The sequence below is a fragment of the Nycticebus coucang genome, chromosome 2 (assembly GCF_027406575.1).
Source record: "Nycticebus coucang isolate mNycCou1 chromosome 2, mNycCou1.pri, whole genome shotgun sequence".
NCBI lineage: Eukaryota > Metazoa > Chordata > Mammalia > Primates > Lorisidae > Nycticebus > Nycticebus coucang.
Window position 1 is genome coordinate 100,100,037 of NC_069781.1, and position 26,947 is coordinate 100,126,983.

The 26,947-nt window shown below is 38.8% G+C and overlaps 1 protein-coding gene across 5 annotated transcripts in view; it reads left to right on the plus strand.

The window, feature by feature from the left end:
- Positions 1 to 26,947, plus strand: part of FANCC (FA complementation group C) — a 275,826-nt gene that overhangs the window by 192,892 nt on the left and 55,987 nt on the right. For all 5 annotated transcript variants that reach the window (XM_053577238.1, XM_053577221.1, XM_053577226.1 and 2 more), the window contains 2 exons: positions 9,307 to 9,471; positions 25,522 to 25,678. In XM_053577238.1, coding sequence (XP_053433213.1) covers positions 9,307 to 9,471; positions 25,522 to 25,678 — 322 coding nt within the window. The remainder of the gene's footprint in view (positions 1 to 9,306; positions 9,472 to 25,521; positions 25,679 to 26,947) is intronic.

The window sequence follows — 26,947 nt, forward strand, 5'->3', positions numbered from 1 at the left end:
TTTTCAATTTCATTTAATTCTGCTCTGATTTTGGTTATTTCTTTTCTTCTGCTGGGTTTCGGGTTGGAGTGTTCTTCCTTCTCCAGTTGCTTGAGATGTCCCATTAAGTCATTAACTTCCTCTCTTCCGTTTTCTTGAGGTGGCTTGCAGTGGTATAAATTTCCCTCTTAGGACTGCTTTTGCAGTATCCCAGAGGTTCTGGTAATTCGTGTCTTGATTGTTGTTTAGTTCCAAAAATTTGGTGATTTCCTTCTTAATCTCGTCTATAACCCATCTATCCTTCAGCATAAGGTTGTTTAGCTTCCATGTTCTTGTGTGGGTATTCCGGTTCCTGTTGTTATTGAGTTCAACTATTTTTCCATGATGGTCTGAGAAGATGCAAGGAATAATTTCTATTTTTTTAAATTTGCTGAGGTTAGATTTGTGGCCTGGATGTGGTCAGTTTTGGAGTATGTTCCGTGGGCTGATGAGAAGAATGTATATTCACTTTTGTTGGGAAGAAATGTTCTGTAGATGTCCATTAAGTCCAGATGTTGAATGGTTGAGTTTAAATCTAAAATTTCTTTGCTTAGCTTCTTTTTGGAGGATCTGTCCAGCACTGCTAAAGGGGTGTTAAAATCTCCAACTACTATGGAAGTGGAGGAAATCGAGTTGTTCATGTCTGTTAGAGTTTCTCTTATAAATTGAGGTGCGTTGTGGTTGCGTGCATAAATATTAATAATAGAGATCTCATCATATTGAGTATTACCTTTAACAAATATGAAGTGTCTATCCTTATCCTTCCTTATTTTGGTTGGTTTAAAGCCCATTGCGTCTGCAAACAGGATTGCAACGCCTGCTTTATTCTGCTTTCCATTTGCCTGGAATATAGATGACCATCCCTTCACCTTGAGTCTATATTTGTCTTTTAATGTAAGATGCGATTCTTGGATGCAGCAGATATCTGGCTTGAGTTTTTGTATCCAGTCAGCCAACCTATGGCTCTGTAGAGGACAATTTAAACCATTCACATTAATTGAGAATATTGATAAGCCTTTCGAGAGTCCGGTGGACATTTTTAATCCTTTTGCAACTGTGGAAGTTGGAATTTGATCAAAATTTTCTGGGTGGGTTTACTTTTGTCGTGGATGATCACACTGGTCTTTATGGAGGATAGATCTGAGAATATCCTGGAGAGCTGGTTTAGTTATGGCAAATTTCTTCAACATGTGAATTAAATTAAAGTATTTAATTTCTCTGTCATAAATGAAACTCAGTTTAGCTGGGTACAGGATCCTGGGTTGAAAGTTATTTTGTTTTAGGAGATTAAAAGTCGATGACCATCCTCTTATAACTTGAAAGGTTTTAGCAGAGAGATCTGCAGTTATTCTAATATTCTTCCCCTTGTAGGTAATGGTTTTCTTTCGTCTGGCAGCTTTCAGAATTTTTTCCTTCATCTTAACTTTAGTGAAATTGATTATGATGTGCCTGGGGATGTCTTATTCGGGTAGAGTCGTGCTAGAGTTCTGAAACTGCTATCTGAATTTCAGAATCTCTTGGAATGTCTGGAAAGTTCTCCTTCATAATCTCATGGAGAAGAGACTCTGTGCCTTATGAAGCCACTTCATCGCTTTCGGGGATCCCAATAAGACGAATATTGATTTTCTTCTAATTATCCCGGAGCTCTCTGAGAGAGTGATCTGTTTTTGCCCTCCATTTCTTGTCCTCTTTTGAGAGTTTGGGAGCCTTCGAAAACTTTGTCTTCAATGTCAGAAATCCTTTCTTCTGCTTGCTCCATTCTGTTACTGAGGGATTCTACTGTGTTTCTCAGATCTTTGAGGGCTGCAACTTCTTGTCTCAGTGTGTCAAAATCTTTGGTTGTTTGGTCTTTGAATTTGTTGAATTCTTGAGATATCTTTTGGGTTACTGCTTGGAGTTCTAATTCAATCTTATTTGCTATGCAGATTCTGAGTTCGATTTCTGACATCTCAGCTATTTGTTTGTGCATGGGATCTTGTGCTGTGTCCGCCCCATTGATCCTTGGGGGAATTGATCTACTCTGATTATTCATATTGCCAGAGTTTTTCTGTTGATTTTGCCTCATGATTGTTTTTCACCATTTCCTCTGGCTGTCCTCAGAGTTCGGGAGGTGTCTCTCCAAGATTAGATACCAGCGAGATCGCTCTGTTGTTGCTTGATCTTTGTAGGGAGTGACCCTGTGTAGTTCCTCTGGGTCTGCTCCAGCTAGGGAGTTCTGGTTGTGGAAGCAGCTCCAGCGTGTGACACACCCGGATCCAACAACAGGGCGGGAGGTGGTGCGCATGGTTCTGGGAGTGCCTGGCACCCAGTATCTTTGGCACAGACAGCCCAAGGCTCCAGCAGTCTCTGGCCAGGAGAAGGGCTCTGCGTAGAGGCAGGAATGGCTCCAGAGGGCACGCAGCTACCAGTATCCCTGGCCAGACGAGCAGGCCAGTGTGGAGGCTGGGAGGACCCAGGAGGCAGGACACAGGGTTGCACGGCTCCCGCAGTTCCTGGTCAGGCATGCAGAGGCCCGGTTGGTGCGGGGTCATGGCACAAATCTTATGGAGGTCCAGGCAGCACCAAGCCCAGGAATTTGAGGTTGCTATGGGTTGTGACACCATGGTACTCTACCCAGGGCAACAGCCCGAGCCTCCAGTGTGCCAAAACCGTCTCACTCTGCTCCGAAGGGTTAAGGCTGTAAGGCAGCTCAGTCCCCACCTTTAGGCTGCTCAGTTGCTAGGTTACTGTGTCCCGCCAGCTCCTTGCTCTGGAACCCTGTGGGCAGAGCTTGCCAGGGCAGTTCTCTCACACAATGGCTCCCTGCTGCCCAGCTCAGTGGCTCTGTCTGGGGCCCCAGACAATGCCCAAAGTTCTCCGCACTCTTGCCTAAGCTCTCCCCAAGGCAGTTCAACTGAGTACCAAGTCCAAAACCACTGAAATAGTTCACAGCTAAGGCCTTTCCATTTTGCAGTCTCACTGCTGCTTGTACTCACGGTTGCCGGTGTGATTAGGTCGATTGAACACAAGCAACCACTTGCCAGTTTCCCACTGCTTTTGTCCTCCTCTTCGGGTCCAGAAGTCCCTTGCTGACTCCCTGTATCCTCAAAGGGATGATTATAGACAAATATCACCAGCCAGAGATGTCTGAAGTCTTATCTCCCCAGACTCACCGTGCCCAGTTGCAGGGAAGCTGTTATTCGGTTGCCATCTTTAATCCTCTCAATTATTACTTTCTTAATAATCAATAGGGAATTCTCATGGAAATGTTTTTTTGTTGTTGAACTACACATGGTGATTTGTTCTTCTGGGTGTACAGTTTGTCTTTTCTCCTCAAATACTCACCTTTCATAATACTCACCTTTCATAAAATTTACTTCTCATTGTTTACCACTTACCTAAGTGGCAGAGGTCTGCTCAAATATGCTCTATTATCATTCTTTAATTCACCACCAATGTAGCCTTGGGTCTAAAATTAATTATTTTCCAATCCATCATCTAAGGTGTTAACAAAATAGGCACATTTAGCTTGAGTTGTAAATATCTTAAATTTTTGGAATAGAATATATGAGCTTACTGGGTAAGATGGGAGAAGGAAGGTGTGTTGTGTATGAGAGAGAGAGTTGCAGGATGCTTTTCAAGGGTTTATTTTGCAGAATATGTTGCGTAGCATTAGGGCTGGATGTGTGTTTGTGCAGTTGAAGAGTAGGCCTGAGAGTTCTATGTGTGCATCAGTTATCTGGAAAATGAAATAAAGAAGCAGGCGGGCAGCAGTCTTGCCTTCCAGTTCAGACTCATTGATCCTCCCCTCTAAAAGACCTGTAAATGTCACTTTCCTTTCGTTATCTGAAAAGAGAAAAAAAGAAGAGTCAGAGACTGTCACTGGTTACTGCATGGGTAGAAAGATTGTGATTCTAAGGACATTCATCAAGCACTAAAGTTCATAGCTGCAGATTTTATGTCCTAATTAAGCTGGAAAGATCCAAAATAATTTTCCTTTTTAAAAATGTTGAAGTCTCATGTAAACTTAGGCAGCTCTTGTCTACCAAAACTCAGGCAGGCCAACTGATAACCTTCCAAAGAGCTTCAAGGTGCTCATAGCTTTTTTGGCTCCTCTTTTGCTCTGAAGCTTGTCACAGCATAGCTTTCCAAGTTCAAGTAGAGAGTTATGCAACACTTTCCAGACTGGATTACGCTAAGCATTAAGTTTTGACTGAGCGCCAGAGCAGCACTTCCAAATGATTTCTGCACAAGAATTCAACTGCAGAAGGCTCGACGGTAACCATATACTTCTGGGAACATCCTTCCTGTGTGGTTGTACTGTAGTTTCCAAACCATCTGCAGCAAACCGTAGGACTACAGGGTGAACTGACAGTGCTCGAATATCACTCCTTCTAGAGATTTGTAGCAAAGAACAGGACAGAATTTAAACATTCTGTCATTGAATTGTTGATTTTACTTGGTGGCAAGTGAAAGTCTATTTAAAATGCTATGACAACACCATTTATCAGGCCTCTAAAAATAATGCGAAAGAGAACTAAGCCGATTTTCCAACTTTTTTCTTCCTCTGACAATCTGCTTCTGAATTTATGATATCAATATCTATATTTTTAGGAGGCTTTTTGAATCTTTAGAAATGAACTTTAAACATTCAAGTGGTGAAAACTGAAATAAAATATATGTATAGATGATTTCTAGAAGGAGAAAAAGAGCATTGCGTTACAGTACTTCAGTTTGAGGGGCTTTGGCTGCTTGACAATTTGAAGTTATACCAGTGAATGGAAAGGAGTGATAAAACTCAGATTCATAAATAGATAGGAATGTCTTGGATTTAAGTGTATACTAAAAAGTAGTTGTCCACTATGTTGTATCGTGATCCAACCTTTTTGATTCATAAATCTTAAAAATGTACAAGTAACTTCAGATAATGTAGGAGAGAGTAATATTGATTATGATACACATTTTAATCATTGTTATAACTAATGACTGCAACAACTGTAATGACTGTGGCATGTTTGGTAGCTGCCTTCCAAATGTTATAATGTCACAGTGTCATTCTACTACCTGCTTTCATGAAATCAGTTTCTGCTAAAGACAGGAAAACATACTTGGTTGAATTTATAATTCACTAGAGAACTATGGACTTAAGAGTTCTGAGTCTTACACAGGTTTTTAGAGGGCCAAGTTCTTTTCTGGATGCTGAACAGGAAAGTTCATTAAGACTCAAAAAGCATGTTGGACATCAAATTGCTTTTTAAGTTCAATCTTCTAATAGATATAAATGAACTCAATCCAAAAGATTCAATTACCCTAAAAACTATATGTGTACTCAACACATTCAGAAAAGTACCTGGAAAAAATTTATCTTGTTGGCATTCTAAATTTTCTTAAAGTAAAGAAAAGAAAAAGACTGATAAACATCTTTCTATAGAGCAAATCAAGAATGTACCAGATGTGTTAAATTTCTTCTAGCGCAGGGATCTCAAATTCTTAGTAAATTCAGTTAAGAATTAGTCTAATTATATCATAGATTTACTTGACTAGGAATACCTTAAACTACTAACCAACTTAATTGCCGTTTTATCCTTGCTGCTCTTGCTATCCAGAGTACCAACTTTGACATCCCTCAGTGGACTTTCCTCATGGCGGGGAGTTTTTCCATGTTGTTTTTGAAAAACAAACATCCTTAACAAGGAAACAATTATGAATTAGGAAATGAACCTGGCACAGTCTCACACAAAGGGAATTTTTTAATCTATAAAGAGCATATCAGCTAAACCCATCTAGCATACTCTCCTAATTTTTGTTAGGAGAGTTTATAAGATTTATTAAATTGTCTTTGCCTGTCTAAAGGTGAGAAAATGAAAAACATGAATAATTCTATGGAAGTAGTCTGAAAGGAGACAGACACAATCAAATAATGAGAAAAACATTATACAAAAAGACATAAATAAAGGGAAAAATACTCCAGAGAAAAGTAAATACTAAGCAATCTCAGGTTTGTTAGATGTCATAGATTTTTTATGAACTACTCTTGCTGTTTTGGAAACAAGAACCAGAGGCAGGAAATAATTCCTCCTTTTTTATGAATATCATCTTTTCATTATTAGTATTTACTAGGTAACATTGTGTTTTAGTTATTAAAACTCACGCCTGTAATCCTACCACTCTGGGAGGCCGAGGCAGGTGGATTGCTCACGGTTCAAGACCAGCCTGAGCAAGAGTAAAACCCTGTCTCTAAAAATAGCTGGACATTGTGGCGGGCACCTGGAACCCAGCTACTTGGGAGGCTGAGGCAAGAGAATCACTTGAGCCCAAGAATTTGAGGTTGCTGTGAGCTATGACGCCATAGCACTCTACCGAGGGTGACAAAGTGAGGCTCTGTCTCAAGAAAAAAAAGAAAAAGCTTAATTATAAAATACTTAAGACATATAGGCAAACTGTGTGTCCATTGCCCATATTTTACAATGCTAACATTTTATTAATATTTACATTTGTTCTTTTAGGGAAATAAAATACTTCAATTACAGTTGCAGCATTCCTTTCCCATTCCATTTCTTCTTTCCTCCCCTGGAGTAAGCACATCCAAGAAGTTAATGTAGATTCTTTCTGTCATGTTTTAACACATTACTTCATATGTGTTGCTGTGAGGGTTTTGAAACTACATAAGTAATAACATACTGTGAGTTTTATTTTTGCAACTTGCCTTCTTCACTCATTATTATATTTTTGGATAATATAGGTCTAGTTCATTTAAACTGCCATATGCCATTCCATTCTATAAATAGTCATTTATTTTTGCATAAATGTTCAGCATTCGATTGAATCTATACTTTACAAACAGTTATGTTTAAGTTTCCTTAAACTTAAGAAATAGTAGCAGCATATTACCAGATATTCCCCCAAGAGGTTGTGCCAATTTGTGGCACATCAGAAATATCCTAGAGTTCTCTTTTCTCCATAACCTGATGGATGTCTCACTACAAATTTGATGTTGTGGTTTGTAGTTTGAACTACTAAGTAATTAGGGTTGAAAGTGGTTCTCTTGGGAGATCAGAAAACGGGGGAGAGAACACCCTTTCAAAAGCTGCTGTTCTCATAAGCTTTGAAGAACTATTTGACTGTTTATAATTGTATCTGTAAATTTGATAAAGGTAAAAGCTAAGTTAAAAATAGAATATGCAAGCCTACAGCGGTCTACAAAAGCTTCTCTGACTTCCTCTTCCTGCATTCACTGTGGGCTAGTCACATTGACCGCTTTCTTGTATTCAGATACTCAGGACCTTTGCATTTGCTTTTTGTCTTCTTGCAGCATTTTTCTCCTAGATAGATTCATCATTTGTTCTATACTTCCTTTAGGTCTCTGCTCAAATGTCTCAGTCACTTCCTAGCACTTTTTACCCCCTTGATATACTTTAATTTTCAGCATTCCTGTTAATATCAGCTGGTATTTTATTGTTTCTCTCCCTGACCAAGCTTTGTCATCTTTGCTTCTTTGTCACAAACACCTGGAACAGAACCTTAACCATAGTAAGAGATCAAAAAATATTTATTCAGTGAATGAATAGGACAAATATACAGTAATTAAAAAAAATTCTCAGAAGTAGAAATTTAAGTGGATAACAATTACTAAGTCCCACAAGTTATCTGGAAAATGTAAATTAAAGCAATAGAATAACGATCTATTTATTGTTATTTAGCTAGAAATAAAAACAGATAGTAATATCATTGACGAGGGTAGAAAATAAATTGGTATAGTCATTTGGAAGACAATTGAATGTTCAGGTATTCACCTGGGTACAGCCAGGCATATGCAAGGGTACCCTGCAGCTCTGTTTGTTACAGCAACACATGAGAAGAAACTTCAGTGCCTATTAATAGGTGCATTACTAAATTACAGAACATACATCTTTTCCAATAGACAGCAAGTGTTTAAAAAAATAGGGCCAGCTGTATGTTCTATATTGTGGTACCACTTGTGTTTCACAAAACACAAGATCAAATTTCTGCATTTGTGATTATATATGAAAGTACCTAGAAAAAGATCTAATAGCCTATACCCAGAACTTTCATTTTATTGATCTCTAATTCATTTAACATGTATTTCTTGAGAATAGAGTGTGTGTTAAGGAGTTGTCTGTAGGTGTGCTAGGAATAGAGCAGAGGGAAAAGTAGAAAAAAGTGCCTATAGAAGGAAACAGACTGTAAGTAATACACAGGAAATACCTCACAGGTCAGGTGGTGAAAGTGGGAAGGAGGAAAGTGGAGCAAGGGTGAGAGAGCGTTTGAGCCCTGCTGTCCAGTGCTGCTTTCTGTGGTAACAGACACATCCTGTGACTTTGCACTAAGACTGTAGCCATTGGCCTCATGTAGCTCAAATGAGCGCTTGAAATGTGGCCAGTCCAACTGAAGAACTAGATCCTTTATTTCATTTGATTTTAACCCATTTAAATTTAAATTGCCACACGTGGCAGACAGTACACTGGTGTGGGATGATCAGGGAAGACCTCACTTACAAAACAACCTTTGAGGTAAGGCCCATGTGAAATGAGAGAGCTAGCCACTGTCACAGGCAGAACAAACAACAGGAACTATTTTGGAGCAGTCGGAGGCAGAGTGAACGAAGGGAAGAGTGGAAGGAGATGAAGCCAGTGAAACAGTGGAGGCCTTGGTGGCCTGTCTGAGACTTTGTTCCTTACATGAGCTGGGAAGCCATTGCAAAGCTTTGAGTAGACATTTGATATGATCTGAATTTTTAAAAAGTTGCTGGAACTGTTCTAATAATGAGCCATAGGAATGCATTCAGGAGCAGGAAGACAGGAGGCTACTCCATAACCTGGGGTGGCAGCGGTAGAGGCCACAGTTTGGAAGGTATGGAGGGAAATGTTGAGAAGAGGTTAGACGAGCTGATAGTACTTACTCCTGGATCAGATAAAGAGCATGAGGGACTGGGAGGAATCAGGGTTTGGGCTTGAGTACTTGAAGTAGAGAGCACTGGGAAAGAGAATATTTGGGAAAGGAATTCAAGAGTTCTGTTTGGGGCATGGTAAGTTGAAAGTGTCTGTTTATAGTTATACCAAACAAAGTCTTGACAATGAGTGATACTGAAATGGGAATGGCAGCTAAAGGGTTTTTTCTTAGAGAAGTGATTTAAAAAAAATAGTTTAGAGGTGGGTGTTAGAGTAGTTCCCTTTATGTTGGGGACAAAACCAGTGACCTGTCTTTGACCTATTTAGCAGGAAAATTTTATATGTCTTTAATTACATGTGGCTCTTAGATTTGGGTAATTATTTCTTATTTCTTTCATAGAATGGCTCCTGAACGAATAACATCCCTGTCAAGAGTTTGTGTTCCCCTCGTTACTCTGGCAGATGTTGAACCACTGGTGGAGGCACTGCTCACCTACCATGGACATGAACCTAAGGAAATCCTCTGGCCTGGGTTCTTTGAAGCTGTAAATGAGGCATTTTTGCAGTAAGTGATGTTTGTTTATCGTCCTGTCGTCTTTCTTTTTCCTTTTCTTAGAATGCGTCAGTGTGGTGGAAATCCTATGTGACAGCAAACATTTTGACCTCCTTACTCCTTTAATGTCTTAAAAATTATTGAGTATCCCAAGATCTTCTTTAAAGTGCATATACCTATCAATATTTACCATATTTGAAATTAAAACAAATTTTAACAATATTGATTTCTTCATTTAGAAATAATGATAAATCAGGTCAGGTGTAATCCTAGCACTTCGGGAGCCCAAGGCAGGAAAATTACTTGAGGCCAGGAGTTCAGGACCAGTCTGAGCAAGAGCAAGACTTCATTTCTAGAAAAAGTAGAAAATTAGCCAGGTGTGATGGCACACACCTGCAGTCCCAGCTACTTGGGAGTCTGAGGCAGGAGGATCATTTGAGCCTAGGAATTTGAAATTGTAATGAGCTGTGATGAGGCCACTGTACTCAGGCTGGGTGACAGAGCAAGATTCAAAAAACAAAAATAATAATAATGAGTGATCAGTTACACATGTTAACATTAATAGCATGTTTTTATGAAAAACAGTGATCTTTTCCAAGACAAAAAAATTACTTCTTAAGAGTGGCATTCTTTTACAGTTTTGCACATCACATTATCTGGTATGAGGCAGCTGGATTCTCACATTTGCTTCTGCCTTGAGCCTGGTAGGGTATGTTATTTTGGTTGAAGTACATAAAGAAAATCTAGCCCCACATGGCCATGTAGTTAGAAAAGGCAGTGGTATTCTAGTAGCCATCTCAGAGAATTGTGGATGTTCTGCTTGGATACCACTTCAATTTGAAAATGGTTACTTTTTAACAATTAGTTGCAATGTGAAATCTTAAATTATATCACTGAATTCTTCATACTGTTAGATTAAAGCCCATTGGTCTGTTTTGCACTTTTAGTGCATCTTTTGCCTATGTAGGTTCATTTAGGAATAACTCAATGAAATCTTAGTTCATTGAGTTATGCAGATCTTCTAAATATTGACATTTCATTATATAATATCAAAACCCTCAATCATTGCTATCAGTGCTGATCTCATCAGAAATATCTTTAAGTATTGGAAAGCGTCAAACTCATGTTGGCAGACGCAGATTTTCCAAGATTCTAATTTCGCCTTAAAAGCTCCAATTTATCATGGAATACTAATGCTATCAGTTGTTTTCCTTGAGATCACTGGTCATTTTGCTAATTTTTGAGAAAGTATGTACCAAATACCAGAGTGTGAATAACCATGGCTTGTCTGCTAGTTATTCTTTCAACTATATTTCCAAAGGAAAGAAGTTGAAAAAAGTGCTCACAGCTCAAACAGTTGTGTGAGCACTTTTCTCAAAATGACCATTGCTTTTTGATGAAACAGGAGTGCTTTCTGCATACTTTCCCTTTTACTGTATAGAATTTATTTTTTTAAATGTTTTCCTGGGTAAGAATTTAATAAAATCAACATTTTATGCTGTTTGGTTAAACATTCTTTTGTAATTAAAACTGGCAGCATCTTGACTGTATGTGTGTGTCTGTGAATAATATGATGAGGAGTCCCTGCTTTGACCTGCAGTGTTACCTACTATTGAATTTGCACTATTAGTGTGAACATTAGCACTGGTGTTCAAGAAAAACCAATTATTCAATACTTGAAGTATTTCTGTAACACTTGTGTGTATGGCCAAGATTCATATGAAACATCTTCTTCCACGTTTAGTTGGTGCTGATACTAGACAAATACAAGCAACACAGAAGGTACAGAGATTCTGTTATAGGGCGGAAGTACAGTTTTGTTGATGAGATACAAATTTATCATGTGTACATTTAAATTATTTAATTCCTTTTTGTTTAGATTCTGAATGATTGGTCTCAAAGTGATGGTGCAGTTAACTTGCACTATAGTAGTATTTGAAACATTATGTTGTATGAGACGCAATAAGGTAAATCATTAACATCTGTAAAGCCAAGGGAAAAATAACTCTCCTTATATTTTTGCTTTTTATTTACAGTTTAGCTCACTTTCTTTAGAGTGGATGTCTCTGTCTCATGAGTCAGAGAATTCTCTGGTGTGTCAGTTTCCTCTTTTCCTAATGAAGCAGCTATGGGAGGAGAAAGCAAATCTTTTAATCTTCCTTTCTAAATCTAACAATCCATTCTTAAATATAAGAAAATATGCTATACATATATTTCATTTTATAGTACAGAGTGTCCATAAAGTTCATATGCAACTTAAATTAGTTGACTGTTTTATGGACACCTTATATATTTAATAATTTAAAATATTGCTAAATTCTATAATAAAACTCTAAAATATTAAAATATATAAATATAAAATGTACATTGTATTTGTATAATAAAAGATTCATATATGTTTATAAAATTATCTAAAATAATTTAGATAAAAATTTAGAAAAGAGTTTTAAAAATTGTAGAAATATGGCCAGGTGTCTGTAATCCTAACACTCTGGAAGGCTGAGGCAGGAGGATAGCTTGAGCTCAAGAGTTTGAGACCTGCCTAATCAAGAGCAAGACCCTGTCTCTACTAAAAATGGAAAAATTAGCCTGGCATTGTTGCAGGTACCTGTAGTTCCAGCTACTCAAGAGGCTAAAGCTGGAAGATGGCGTGAACCCAGGAGTTTAAGGTTGCTTTAAGATAGGCTGGTGTCATGGTACTCTAGCTTGGGGCAATAGAGTGAGACTGTCTCGAAATATATGTATATATATATATACACACATATATATAAATAATATATATTTAAAAATTATTGTAAAAGTGAACAAATATATTTATTTCTTATGTTTCCCTTGTAGGGACAAGAGAAAATATCAGAATTCTTTACACAATCATTTTTACGCTAATGGGGTTACAGAGATTATGTCAGGTATAACTAAAGATAATAAGAGTACAGTAGAAGAATAGAGAATGAACTTAAGATAATCTCTTAAAATATACATATTTATATTCTAAATGTACTACCATAAAAAATTCTTGAGAACACAAGAATATACAAGCATGCATTCCATTGTGTGTCAGAACAATAGCATCATCACACATCATGTAGTTAGCTCTGGATGCTCCATAACCTCTCCAACTCATTCTACAAAGCCAGTATCACCTTGATAACAAAGCCAGGAAAGGATACAGCAAATAAAACTGCAGACTAATATCCCTTATGAAAATAGATGCAAAGTCCTCAATGAAATAAATAGAAGCAAACTGACTTCAACAGCACATCAAAAAAAGACAATAAGAGAGGAAAAAAGAGGCTCGGCTCCTGTAGCTTAGTGGCTAGGGTGCCAGCCACATACACTGGAGCTGGCAGGTTTGAATCTACCCTAGGCCTGCCAAACAGCAATAACAACTACAACCAAAAATAGCCAGGCTACTTGGAAGGCTCGGGCAAGAAAATCGCTCAAACCTAAGAGTTTGAGGTTGCTGTGAGCTGTGATGCCACGGCACTCTACCCAGGGCAACAGCTTGAGACTCTTTCTCGAAAACAAAGGGGGTGGGGGGAAAAAAGGTAAATGCCATCTTAATTTTTTTATGAAAATAGTTTTGACCTTATGGATCCCTTAAAAGGATCTCAGTGCTCTCTTCCCTGTCCCAAAAAGTTTCTATGGGCCCCTCTTTGTGAATTGCTGTATGATCTTGTTACTAATAGTAGTAAGATTCCGCATTAGGTGTTACTTTCTCTGCAGCGTTTTAAGGCATTGTTTCTTTCTTTATGAGTAGTCCACAGTGGTGTAAAATGGCCAGATTCCAGTGAATCTCAGATCATGAAAGTAAAAGTATTCATGATTCTGAATTCAAGGTGCAGGGTTGATACGATTTTAAATGATATTTACTACTTCTGAGCCTTAAATTTTGTTAAAACTATTATGGTTTAAAAATACTTTGTTAATATTGTTTATTTCCTTTGATTCTTTGTTATTTAAATACTCTGAGAGAAATTAGAGAATTGTTACATATAGAGACCCTTCTTTGCTAAAGAGCACAATGCTATTAATATATCTTAAAATTGACACCAGTTCCTTATCATCATCCCATATTTCATGAGGAATTAAGTTCTCCTGATTGCCTCACTATTTTTCTTACTATTACATATTCGTATACTAGTATCATTTTGTTTTAGTGGTAGAATCTAATGTGCTTTTTATAAAATAGAGTTAGTTTCCTCTCCCTTCTCTTCTTTCTCAGGGTTTTATTTTGTTTTGTTTTTTACATGTTAAGTATACAGGCTAACTTAGGGAAACCTGGCATCTTTATGACATTAAAGCTTTTTGTCCACTTGTCCAAGAACACATGTGTCTATTTGTTCAGATTTGCTTTTGTGATCTGAAAGGAATGTTTTATATAGTGCATTTTTCACATGTAGGTTTTAAACATTTCTTATTCCTAAGCTCTTGGTACATTTTTGTTTTGAATTTTTTTGATAATCATAAGTGGGTCTTCTCTTTCATCTCCAAATGGATTTGTATCATATCATTGCATTTGGAAAGTGAAAAAGCTCAGAAGTGCTGTTGTTCTTACAGTCAGTTCAGAGGAAGTAGTTCCTGGTAGAATATGTCCATTTTTTGATATGTCTCTTAAAAATCAGAATGAGTATTTTAATTTTATATGAAAGGCTATAATCCAAGACTTTGTTACAAGTAAGACTTAGAAAGAGAAATAGAAAGTTGTCATTCGATGTTTTGAAGAAAGATCAAAACATAATTTTCATGGTTAAAAAATAAGAAATCCTGTTTTCTACGTACTCCAAACCCTCTGTCAAAGTTTATCCAATAAGTGAAGCAAATTTCCTGAGGAGTCCACCCAGTTATCTTGGTTATTTATGTGAGGTAATAAGCAATATAAAAGTTTACATAGTGTGCTAAGTGTGCTTCACATGCATGTGCCCTTTACACCATTTAGCTGAGCACACACTTCAGATTCTCGTGGCTCACCCCAGCAACTCTCATTTTTCACTCTCCACAGAAAATTTTCAAAATATTTACTTTCAAGTAAAATGCTCTTTCCCTTTCACTATGGCAGCTGCATTTCTGATTCATGTAGGAATATATTTCACAGAAGAATACGGTCTTAGCAACTTCTGTGTCCAGTCTTAACTTTTTCACCAAGAACTGAATTAAAGGGAAGTGGGAAGAGAATGTGCCTCATCTTCTATGAAACCCCAAAAAGCTGTTTCAGAAATTACTGGCAAAGAGGCTTCATGCTCAGGAGAATAGCCACTCATGTTCCAGCGCAGTGCTCAGAGGGAAGCTGAGGGCAGCTTTTCCAAAGCTGGCTTGCACTCCTTTGCTTTTTATTTTACTTGTGATAGCACGTTCTCCCTCAACAACTAATAAAATTTATTTGGTTTGGAAAGTTATGTCTACTAATCCACAGGGGACAGACTGTCCAGAAATGCTGGGTGGTCTTCAGCATGTCCAATTCCTATGGCTTCAGCTCAGCAAGTTCCCCAAGCAGTGGCGTAAGAGCTGGAGGCCTTCCATGGATACTTTCCCATAGACAGAACATCCCAGCCACATGTTGACACAGGGAGGCTGATCCAATCAATCAGTGCAAATTACTGCCCCACGCCCAATGTCCCCTTCCCCCAGCCCCTTGAACAGTTCCCCAAATGTGCTGCGTGGTCATTTAGAAACCACATACTTTCTTTGACCAATGTGCCCTGCCCTGTGTTTAGCTTTCCAACTATTTGCTTACCACAGTGCACCAGTGCAATTTCATCTGTTTTATAATTGGCTGGGTGTCTTTGGTGTTGGCTTCCAAATGCAGTTATGTACTTTTAGAAATGGGCTGCCTGTCTTCTTTTAAACAGCAGATGCTTGCCCCTCTCTGTGGTTTAGATAACTTAAAGGATCTTTTTAATTTCTTGGCCTAAACGTCAAATCTCACTTCTCATGTCTGTCTCTGGGGTTGCCGTCATAGCCACCTGCAGGCTGCAGATTGCATAAAACCTTCCTGGGAGGGCTGCTGAGGTCCTTTTGTAAGTATACTGGAGTAGAAGTAATTAAGCATGACTTTGTCCTCTGAGGTCACCCAAATTCATTGCTTAAAAAATATTGAGAAGTTTGAAGACTGAATGGAGAATTTTTTCTACATACCCAAATGAATAAGCCAATGAACAAATGAAAGAATGAATGTAGGAGTGCAATATTGTGTTACAATAAGAAATATATACAGTATTTGGTCTTCATCTAAGCTTCTAAGACCCTTGGAATTTCCCTAGTGATAGGATTGAGGAGCATTTTTTATTATTTCTAACAAGTCTCTTTCCACCTCACTTGGGTTTAGATTAATGAGGTGACCCCTCACAGATCCCCAGAGAGCTTCAGGTTGGGGCTGCTAGCCAGAGGAACCAACCGTATGAATACAGCATTAGAACTTTCAGCACCCCCCACCCCAAGCTTGATCCAGTTAATAGTGGCCGATGACTTAATCAACTGTTAACTACATGATGAAGCCTCCATGAAAACTCCTAAACTACAGGGTTCAAAGAGCTTCTGGGTTGTTCATAGCATGGTGCTGGGAGGGTGGTATACGTGGAGAGCACATGAGAAATCCTAAGCCCTTTTGCCGATACCTGGCTCTGTGCATCTCTTCCATTTGGCTGTACCTGATTTGTTTGTATTCTTTAGAACAAACTGGTAATGGTAAGTATATGTCTTGCCTAGTTCTATGAGCCATTCTAGCAAATTATCAAACTCAGGAGGGTATGGTAGAAACCTCTCATTTACTGTTAAATGAATGAGGGGCCCAAACTTAAGACTAGCAGCTGAAGTGGGGCAATCTAGTGGGACTGAGCCCTTAACCTCTGGGGTCTGTGCTAACTCCAGGTAGTTAATGTCAGAATTAAATTGAAAGATTGGTGTCTAGGGAATTAGTGAATTGGTTGGTGTGGAGGAAAAAAAGCCCACATCATTGGTGTGAGAAATGCTCAGTGAGTAGAAAATAGCTCACAGTAGTAGGAATGGTTAGCTAACCAGCTAACCTCATGGGGTAGTTCCAGGTGTTAAACAGAGAGACCACATAACTTATAATCTAGACCCTAACACTTTTGAGAGTTAGAGGGGATTCCTTTTATGATTATGGTGGGATACCAGACATAAACTTGGACTGGGCAAACTAGCTGTGTATACATCCTAAGATTTTAATAGATTCAATACCTATAATATTTTTAGCATGGTGCCTGGTACCCAAAATAAATACTCACAACGCTTACCATGTTGCTGTTGTTATATTGACTTTAATAATTATATTATTTTTGACACTATTTGTGTTAGTTTTTCTCAAGCTCCTATCTTTTCCTCCTAACAGAAGGATCACTAAACTAAGGCCAGCCGTAAGCTAAATTTCCACTGCTAGAAGAGTTAATATGGCTTCCAAGGATGCTTAATGGGAAATGAATTCGTTATCCTATGAAAAGAACCTAATTTGTACTCCTTGAAAATTTTGCTGAGTACTTTACTCACGTGGTGTGCTCTTGCATATCAGCTTACATAAAACAATGTTAATTGGATTTACTATGAGGAGCCATGGATTATTTAAAATACCTTCAATATTGCTATACCCACTGTATAAATTTGGAAATGAGGCTCTGGTACTCAAAAACTAAATTATAAGAAAAGGCTGAGCTGCATTCAGGCTTCTGATTTTGTGTTTTTAAAAACTCAGATCTAAGAAGCAAGAATCCTATGTACTCAATTCTGATATGAGGACAATTAATGATTTAGTACATGGTGCGGGGTGGGGGAAGGGGAGAGCAGAGAGAGAAAAGGAGGGAGGGTTTGTGGGGGTCACAGTGTGTAACACACCTTTTGGGGGTAGGACACAATTATAAGAGGAACTTTACCTAACAAATGCAATCACTGAAACCTGTTTCTTTGTATCCTCAATGAATCCCCAACAGTTAAAAAAAATACTCAGATAAGAAAAATTCAGCTTTATTTTTTCATTTCAATAAATTTAGGTGATAAGAGGGTTTTTTTGATACATGTATGAATTGTATAATGGTGAAATCAGGGCTGTTAGTGTACCCATCACCTACCCTGTAGGTGATTTTTGGTACCTCATCTGCTTCCCACACTCCCCCATTCTGAGTCTCCAATGTCTTATTATTCCACATGTATGATGAAACAGTACATGTGATATTTGTTTACTTATTAGGCTTATGCCATCCAGTTCTATCCAAGTTGCTGTGAAAGACATTATTTCATTCTTTTTATAGCTGAGTAGTACTCCATGGTGTGTGCGTGCACACGTGTGTGTATGTGTGTATTTTCTTTATCCACTTATCAGTTGATGAGCACTTAAATTGATTCCATATCTTTTCCAATTGTGAAATGTGCTTCAAAAAACACATGAGTGTATGTGTCTTTTTGATACAATGACTTCATTTGGGTAGATACTTAACAGGAGACTTTCTGGATCAAATGGTAGGTCTACTTTTAGTTATTGGAAGAATCTCCACACTGTTTTCCATAGAAGTGGTATTAACTTACATTGCTACCAATAGTGTACAAATGTTCCCTATTCAATGTATCCACACCAACATATGTTGGTTTTTGACTTTCTATTTTTTTATTATTTTATTCATTCATTCATTCATTTATTTATTTATTTTTGAGACAGAGTCTCAAGCTATCACCCTGGGTAGAGTGCCGTGGTGTCATAGCTCACAGCAACCTCCAACTCTTGGGCTCAAGCGATTCTCTTGCCTCAGCCTCCCAAGTAGCTGGGACTACGGGTGCCCACCACAACGCCCGTCTATTTTTTGGTTATAGTTGTCATTGTTTGGCAGGCCCAGGCTGGATTCCAACCCACCAACTCTGGTGTATGTGGCTGGCACCCTAGCTGCTTGAGCTACAGGCGCTGAGCTGGTTTTTGACTTTTTAATAATGGCCATTCTGACATGGATAAGGTCGTATCTCATTGTGATTTTAATTTGCATCTCTCTGGTGATAAGTGATGTGGAACGTTTTTTTCATATTTTTTTGGCCATTTGTATATCTAATTTTGAAAAATGTCTATTCATGTCTTTTGCCCACTTTTTAATGGGGTTATTTGTTTTTTTCTTGCTGATTTGTTTGCGTTCCTTATAGATTCTGGATATTAATCCTTTGCTGATGTATAGTTTATGAACATTTATTCCCATTCTGTAAGTTGTCTATTTATTCTGTTATTTCTTTTGCCTTGCAGAGATTTTTTGGCTTAGTCTTATGTTTTCATTGTATTTGCTTTTGGGGTCTTTGTTATAAATTCTTTGCATAGGCTAATGTCCAGAAGAGTTTTTCCTGTTTTCTTATAGAATTTTTATGGTGTCAGATTTTACATTTAATCTTTAGTCCATCTCATTTTAATTTTTGTGTATGATGAAAGGAATCCAGTTTCATTCTTCTGTGTGTGGCAATCCAGTTTTCATGGCATGACTTATCAAATACAGTTCCTTTTCCTAACTGTATGTTTTTGTCTGCTTTGTTCAAGATCAGTTGGTTGTAGGTAGGTGGTTTCATTACTGGGTTTTCTATTCTGTTTGATTCATCTGCATGTCTACTTTTACACCAGTAGCATGCTGTTTTGATTGCTATAGCTTTATAGTATAATTTGAAGCTGGGTAATATAATACCTTCAGATTTGTTCTTTTTGTTTAGGATTGCTTTGGCTATTTATGTTCGCTTCTTTTTTTTTTTTTTTTTTTTTTTTGCAGTTTTTGGCTGGGGCTGGGTTTGAACCCGCCACCTCTGGCATGTGGGGCCAGTGCCCTATTCCTTTGAGCCACAGGCACCCCCCAAGCATGGGATGTTTTTCTGTTTGTGTCATCAGTGATTTCTTTCATCAGTGTTTTGTAGTTTTCCTTGTAGAGATTTTTCACTTCCTTGGTTAACTGTATTTTCAAGGTATCTTATTTTCTTTGCAGCTATTGAAAATGATACCAAGTTTTTGATTGGTTTCTCAGCTTAGCTGTTATTAATATATAGGAATGCTACTTATTTATGTATATTAATTTTGTAATCTGAGACTTTATTGAATTTATTTATTCTAGGGGTCTTTTGAAGGAGTCTTTAGGGCTGTTGTTCTCAACCTTCCTAATGCCTCCTAATGTCACAACCCTTCCTCATGTTGTGGTGACCCCCAACTGTAAAATTATTTTCGTTGCTACTTCATAACTGTAAATTTGCTGCTGTTATGAATCGTAATATAAATATCTGATATGTAGGATGTATTTTCATTGTTACAGAGGGGTTGTGACCCACAAGTTGAGAACTACTGCTTTAGGGTTTTCAAGATAATAAGGTTGTATCATCAGCAAACAGGGATAGTTTTGCCTCTCTTTTCTGATTTGAATGCCCTTTTGTTCCTTCTCTTGCCTTAGTGCTCTGGCTAGGATTTCCACTGTTATATTGAACTTCTACTAGAAGTGGTAAAAGTGGCATCCTTGTCTTGTTCCAGTTCTTAGGGGGAATGCTTTCAACTTTGCCTCATTCAGAATAGTGTTGACTGTGGGTTTCTTCTATATATGGCTTTTATAATTTTGAGATATGTTCTCTCTATGCCTAATTTGTCAAGAGTTTTTATCATGAAAGAGTACCGGATTTCATCAGACGTCTTTTCTGCATCTATTGAGATAATCATATGGTTTTTGTTTTTAATTTTATTTATGAGATGAATCACATTTATTAACTTAGCATGTGCTGAAACATCTTTGCATCCTTGGGATGAAACTTGATTATGGTGAATTATATTTTTGATGTGCTGCTGGATACTTTTTGCTAGTACTTTGTTGGGAAAAATCAAACGTTTAAATGTTGTGAAATAGGTTCGGCGCCTGTAGCTCAAATGGCTAAGGCGCCAGCCACATACACCAGAACTGGTGGGTTCGAATCCAGCCCAGGCCTACCAAACAACAGTGACAACTACAGCCAAAAAATAGCTGGGCATTGTGGCGGGTGCCTGTAATCCCAGCCACTTGGGAGGCTGAGGCAAGAGAATCGCTTAAGCCCGAAGACTTGGAGGTTGCTGTGATCTGTGACGCCACAGGACTCTACCCAGGGCAACAGCTTGAGACTCTGTCTCAAAATTAAAAATAAATAAATAAATGTTGTGAAATAATACAGGTGAATGTTTAAGTGAAAAAAGGTTATACAAAGGACAGAAAGGTAGCAAAGAGTAGTAACTGAAGTTCCCATTTCTGTGTATCCATTGATTGAGACTTCCCAACATCCTCCTATTCCCTCTTTTTTTTTTTTCACCTTAATAAGATACAATCACAAAATTAGTCATTGAACAAGATTACTTTTCAAATAAAAATCTTCTGATAGTGATTTGTAATAATTAGAAATTCTAGTTTGGGTTTGGACCTTTCTTCTGCTGGTGTTTTTTGTACTTTGCTTTGAAAAATGGGCTTCTTTACACAAAGAAATGGTACGGATGGTACTATTTCCTCTATTTTGATATATTTCTTAGATCAGGTTATCATGTAAATATACCTTTAGGGTGTAATAGGGAGTACTCTTTCTAGTCCCTTGGATTTAAGAAGCAGTTCTCCAAAATAATTGGTCCCAGTTTTTTTTTTTTTTTTTTTTTTTTTGGTTTTTGCAGTAGTCCAAACAGCCTTTGAGCTCTCTGTGGTTTGAAAAGATGGACAGAAGCCCCACCCTCCTCTCATCCTCTCAGACCGGCATCTTCCTCATCAGGAACTTTTCTTGCAAATAATTTAATTCTGCATTCTGGGTTTTTATTGTAGCTATAAAAAACATTTGGAACCAAAATTATTTAATAAGCAGCCAGACCAATTTCCTTAACTACTACCTTTTTTTGAAGGGGATGGGGACAAATTATTGCCTCACTAAATTGAGTATTTGTGGAAAATTTTTAGCATATCAAGCTGGCATCTATCTGAAAGAGTCTTAATAGCAAGAAGTATTAAAACAGGGAAAAGGGTCCTGTTCATTGCTTTATGTTAGAAATTGTCAGTAAAAATCAGAGGTTCTATCTAAAAGCGCTGACTGGGAGCCTATTTCTCATTTTAAAGGGGAAAGTTATGATGTATTACACATAAGCCCTGAGTGCCCTACCAATTTCCTAAAACATATCTATAATACAGAAAACTTGTTGTGATTATTAGGTGGGAATTTGGGAGAGCCAAGTTTTTATCTTATTCTGTTTTTCTTGAATGAATTCATCATTTTGATCAATTCCAGATAGATGGATGGAACAAATATAATACAGAGAAAGGACAACCTTAGAGTTTCTATGACTAACACATGTTGAACAGAATGAAATTTGTCAGTGTCCCTAAAAACATTTTTTTTTATTTTACTGGCCCTTTAAAATTTTCACAAAACTTATATTCATTTTATGCCAAACATAAAGGGGTATGTATAGGAAGTGTTCGTTATCTTCCCCTTATCAACCTTCATTAATTCTGCATACCACATCTTATATTTTTGCAAACATATAGAAATCTATATAAAACTATTCTCTCCCTTTTTAAAGTAGCTTTGAAAATAAAAAGATGCACACCACATACATCACCTTGGAACGTGTTTTTTAACCAACATGTTTTAGATATTCCTCACAGGATATAGATCCAGCTCTTTTTTAAAAATTGGGAACATACCCTATGATATGAATGGAGCACACCTAGTTCATCTGTCCCCCCAGATGTACACTGCAGTTGTTTCTCATTTTGGCTTTGGAATATTGCTGCAATACATGTCTTCAAATTCATGCTTCCATTTCTGCCAGACAGATTCACAGAAGTGTAATTATTAAGACAAGGAACATGTGTGTTTTACATTTTCTCAGAATTATGAAGCCACTCCTTGCCCCGCCCCGCCCCGCCCCCCCCCCCGCCCCCAGAACACCATTCAGCATTGGGTGTTGCCACTTTTCTCGGCATTTGCAATGTGAGGGGAAAAAGATATGGCCCTGCCGTGTTTGCTTGCTTTACTACTAATAAGGTTGAAGATCTGTATTTTTTAGGCCATTTGCATTTATTTTTCTTGTGATTTGCCTTTTTTGTTTCAAAACCAACCTGGTGCACATGAAATGCATTGGCCCAACCAAACCGTGCTATGCAAGCATATTAAGGTCATACCGCCTTAGTGATTTCTTCATTCAAGAATGACTCTGAAGAGTTAAGTCACTGATGTTTCAGAGAAAAATAGATTTAATTGATAATAGATGATTCAAATATTAAACATGCATTCATAAATTTAATCATTTATGGCAATTAGTAGAATGTGCCGTGAAGCAAGGTTCTAATTTTTAAAGATGTATTTTTCAAACTGTTCCTGAGACTATAACAAAAGCATCATGTACTTACTGACTTGAGTGTGACTCTGACAAGTGACTGTGTAACCATGCCACACCTTCCAATTCCCATGTTTGTCGGAGCTGACCTGTTTGCACGACAAGGTTTGTGTTTACATCAGTTGGTATTTTTTTGTACCTAGCACTACAGCACATCTCTCCCCACTGTGACCTGATGGAGCAAATGGCATGCACTGCATCATGGCTGTTAAGGGCATTAGGATACTGTTCTGGCTGAGGAACTTTCACAGAAGTGAAATGCTTTTCTGTTAATGTGCATGTTTATTTTATGTGGATCTTAAACAAAGATAAGGTTTAATGAAACAGGTCAGAAGATGGCGCTGTGTGAGTAGGGATGAGCCACTGAGCAGCCGGCTCTCCATGATGGAAGCTAAGAGCACCCTCTCCCCTCCCAAGGGGTGTTCTGCTTCCCCTTGGTCGTACTTACTAGACAGAACCTCATTCCAGGGGTTCGTTAATGTGGCTAAAATCAGCTGACAGTCTAGACTTTGAAGATTTCCACTGAAGGGCATGAGCACAGGTGTAGGCATCTGGCCATCCCATGAAGCTGTAGCTGTCCCTGCCATGCCCAGGCCCATCTCACTGCACCCTTGTTCTGAGACGTGTGTGTTCCTGCACTCTCCTGCCCGGAGAATTGGAGAGGCCAACCTCCAGGGTCAGACTGCCTGCTTCAGCTACTAGCTGTGAGTCCTGGTCCTTTTCAGCCTCACCTTGGTTGCCTCATCTATACCAAAAAGGGGTAAGACTGATGCCTGTTTTATAGGGCTGTCATTAGTATTTAAATATAGGTAAAATGCTTGGCATCCCTCCATGTGCACCATGAATAAACAGCAGCTCCAGTTCTACAGCCTCTCCCACTCCTCTGCATCCTGCCCCCGGCAGCCAGCCACATGGGCTGAAATGCCACCTTTGGGGAGCACTCAGGGCATCAGAACCTTCACAGATGTTCCTCTGAAGACTCGTCTGAAGCCCTGGCTTTGTTTCCGTTCACTTTGCCTTCATTTCCATCGCCCCTGAAGCATGCGTGGTCCACTCTCCTCAGCTTTTCTGCAGTGTTGGCCACAGCTGGGCCCTTCCTTCTCACGTCTCCTGTGTGCCTCCTGCTGTCTGTAGCTCCTCCAGCTGCCCCCCTGCACTCTGTGCTCCCCATGGCTCGGGCTTTCTCCTTGCCTCACTCAGTGAACCCTTCCCTGGAGTTCTCATACATTCTTGCCACCTTCCCGGCTGGCCGACACCCCCAAATGTATACCTTCAGCCCAGACCTGTCCCACAACTTCCAACTTGGATATTCAAGGACCTATTGCTATCTCTGATTAGTTGTGCCTTGGACATTCTAAATCCGTACACTCCAAGCTGAGCAGTTAGTAAGTTCTACACAAACCTTTCCACTTTTTATCTGAATAAGTGTTATATCCAGCACTAAGGGGGTGTGGGCACTGTGGCAGTTCTTTGCCAGGTGTGGGAGGTGGGGAGATGGGGGAAAGGACCCTGCTAGAAGGTTCCAGACACTTAAAGTTCACGGTGCAAACGTGAGACCAGGAGGCTGTGCTCCCCACCTTGCTGCCTGCTCCTTCACAGCCCCCCATTCCTCAGGTACCTCCCTACTCCTCTTGTGCTAGGGTCAATCCAAGACAAGATCTGCAGGAATTGATCTGAGTAAGAAGAAAAAGCAAAGCATTGGCAGCTGCATCTCTGGCTCCCCTGCTTTGTCCCTTCCTGCTGCTGGGCCCAAGAGTTGTTGTGAAGGGACAGTCGTACAAGGGGTTATTAGGTGCTGAGGAGCCTTTGCCCCAGCTCTGGTTTTCCTTATTAGTAGCGGTAAGTATCTGTGGCAGAGCCTTGGAAGCACCCTGCTGTCTGGGATGCATAGGTAAAGAGCAGCAGGCCCTGGGGAGACTCTCACTGCACGGGCTCAGAGTGAGAGGGGTAGAAGAGCCCCAATCCACTGACAGAGAAGGACCTCCAAAGGTACTATTCCTATAGAAATGTACCTGCACAAAAAGGTTCTGTGTACAGAGTTTCCCACTTAAAATCCACTATGCATCAACTAGGCCATAACCACCATATATGAAATTGTTCATAAAAATATTTAACTTGCAAGCAGCAAGTTTATAAATATGGTTATTGAATATTTACTGTGTGATAAACACTGTCATAATCATCGTATGTGTGCTAACTGCATTTTATCTTTACAACAGCTCTGTGAAGGAGGTAGGCCCATTTTACGGATGCATAAACTGGAATTTAGAGGTTAAGTAACTTTTGGAGGTCCCACAATTGGTAGGTGGTAGCTGTAAGACTCAAACTTAGATTTGATTCCATACTTTAATCCATGATGATATGATTTTAAATGTAACTATTTCTTAAAGTTAGGGACTGATAACACAAGGCTTTTTTTAATCTCAATTTTTATCACTCTCTTTCTCTTCTATCACTGTATATTTGCTTATTCTTTTTGAAGACCTTTTTTTTCTGGGCATTTCTCTGCTTTCTGAACGTGAGTTGAAGTGGAAGCATATTCACATTATTTTGCAAATGAGCGCTTGGTAAATATTCACTGATACTGTAACTATTAACTGCTGCTTTGACCACACTGAGGAGAAGTTTCACAAATTGGATTAGTAATTGCATTTTGAACTTTCTTAATCTTTTTTCAGTAATCCATTTCTATTTAACATTTTATTTCTTGCTGAAAGGAAGAAGATTTCTCTTCGTACGTCAGCTATAGTCTGCCTCTGGCTTCGGCACCTTCCTAGCCTTGAAAAAGCAACACTGCATCTTTTTGAACAGCTAATCTCCAGTGAGAGAAATTGTCTGAGAAGGATCGAATGCTTTATAAAAGATTCATCGCTGGTACGTGCTGTGCTTTGAAGAAGAGAAAAATACTTAAAGGAGATGGTGGGAATCATTTCTTTTAGTCAAAGAACAAAAACAAGGGAGAAAACAAAAGCACAATTGAAACCTTTAAAAATAATTGTGTGTTTACATTTTATTTTAAAAATACTAACATAGAGGGACTTTTATGCATGCCTGAAGCATGCAGGGAGAGATTTGAGATTTACTTGATTGGTGTACCAAATGTTTCATATTCACAAGAGTTGATGTTTGGATAGCAAGTTTTAAAAACAGTATTTTGGGCCAGGTGCAATGGCTCAAGCCTGTTATCCTGACACTCTGGGAGGCCAAAGCTGGTGGATTGCTTGAGCTCAGGAGTTTGACACCAGCCTGAGCAAGAGTGAGACCTCATCTCTATTAAAAATAGAAAAAGTAGCCAAGTGTTGTGGTGGGAGCCCATAGTCCCAGCTGCTGGGAAGCTGAGACAAGATCACTTGAGCCCAAGAGTTTGAAATCGCTGTGAGCTATGACTGCACAGCCTTCTACCCCAGGGTGACAGAAGGAGACTCTGTCTCAAACAAATAAATAAATCAATAAAATAAAAACAGTATTTTATATTTAAACATGAAAAGAAAGTTATTAGAAATGAAGATCTTATGGATTAGAGGAGGTATCAATTAACAAAAACATTCAAAAAAGTAAACTTTTAGCTCTTTAGTAGAGGAAAAATAAAACACTCAAAAGAAACAAAACCAAACACCAGAAAAATTGTTAAAGCAACAAAACTAAGACCTCTATAAGTTTTCTTTTGGTGTGAAGCCGCCTGCCTTGAAATGTCCCTGTGTAGCAGCTCAGGGCCCCTTGACCCTCAGAGCTGTGAAGTTGGGCCGGGGGGCTGCATGGGGCTGCCTTGCCTGGCTCATTGTCAGACAGAGCTCAGAGCCTGACTGGTGAGGTATTTTCCTTCTGTGGGAGGCAGCTCTGTGGAATTTGAACACATTTTTGTAAAAACAGGAATAAAAACTAACGCATCCTGAAAAAAAATTCAAAAAATTACAGGTGCTCTGGGCTCTCAGGGTCTGTTTTCCAGAAATGTCAGGGAACTTTGCCATGTTTTCTCAGTAGCTTTTGTAGTCTGCGGGGATTTGGCACAGAGACTATCTTCCTGTTGTACAGATGGAGGAAGGGAGTTAAGAGAGCCACGGTGAACAACCTGGTCTTCAGTGGGTGGCCGGGACACTGGGAAGAAGAGCATGTTCTCCTCTCAGCTCACCTGCAGCCAAGCTT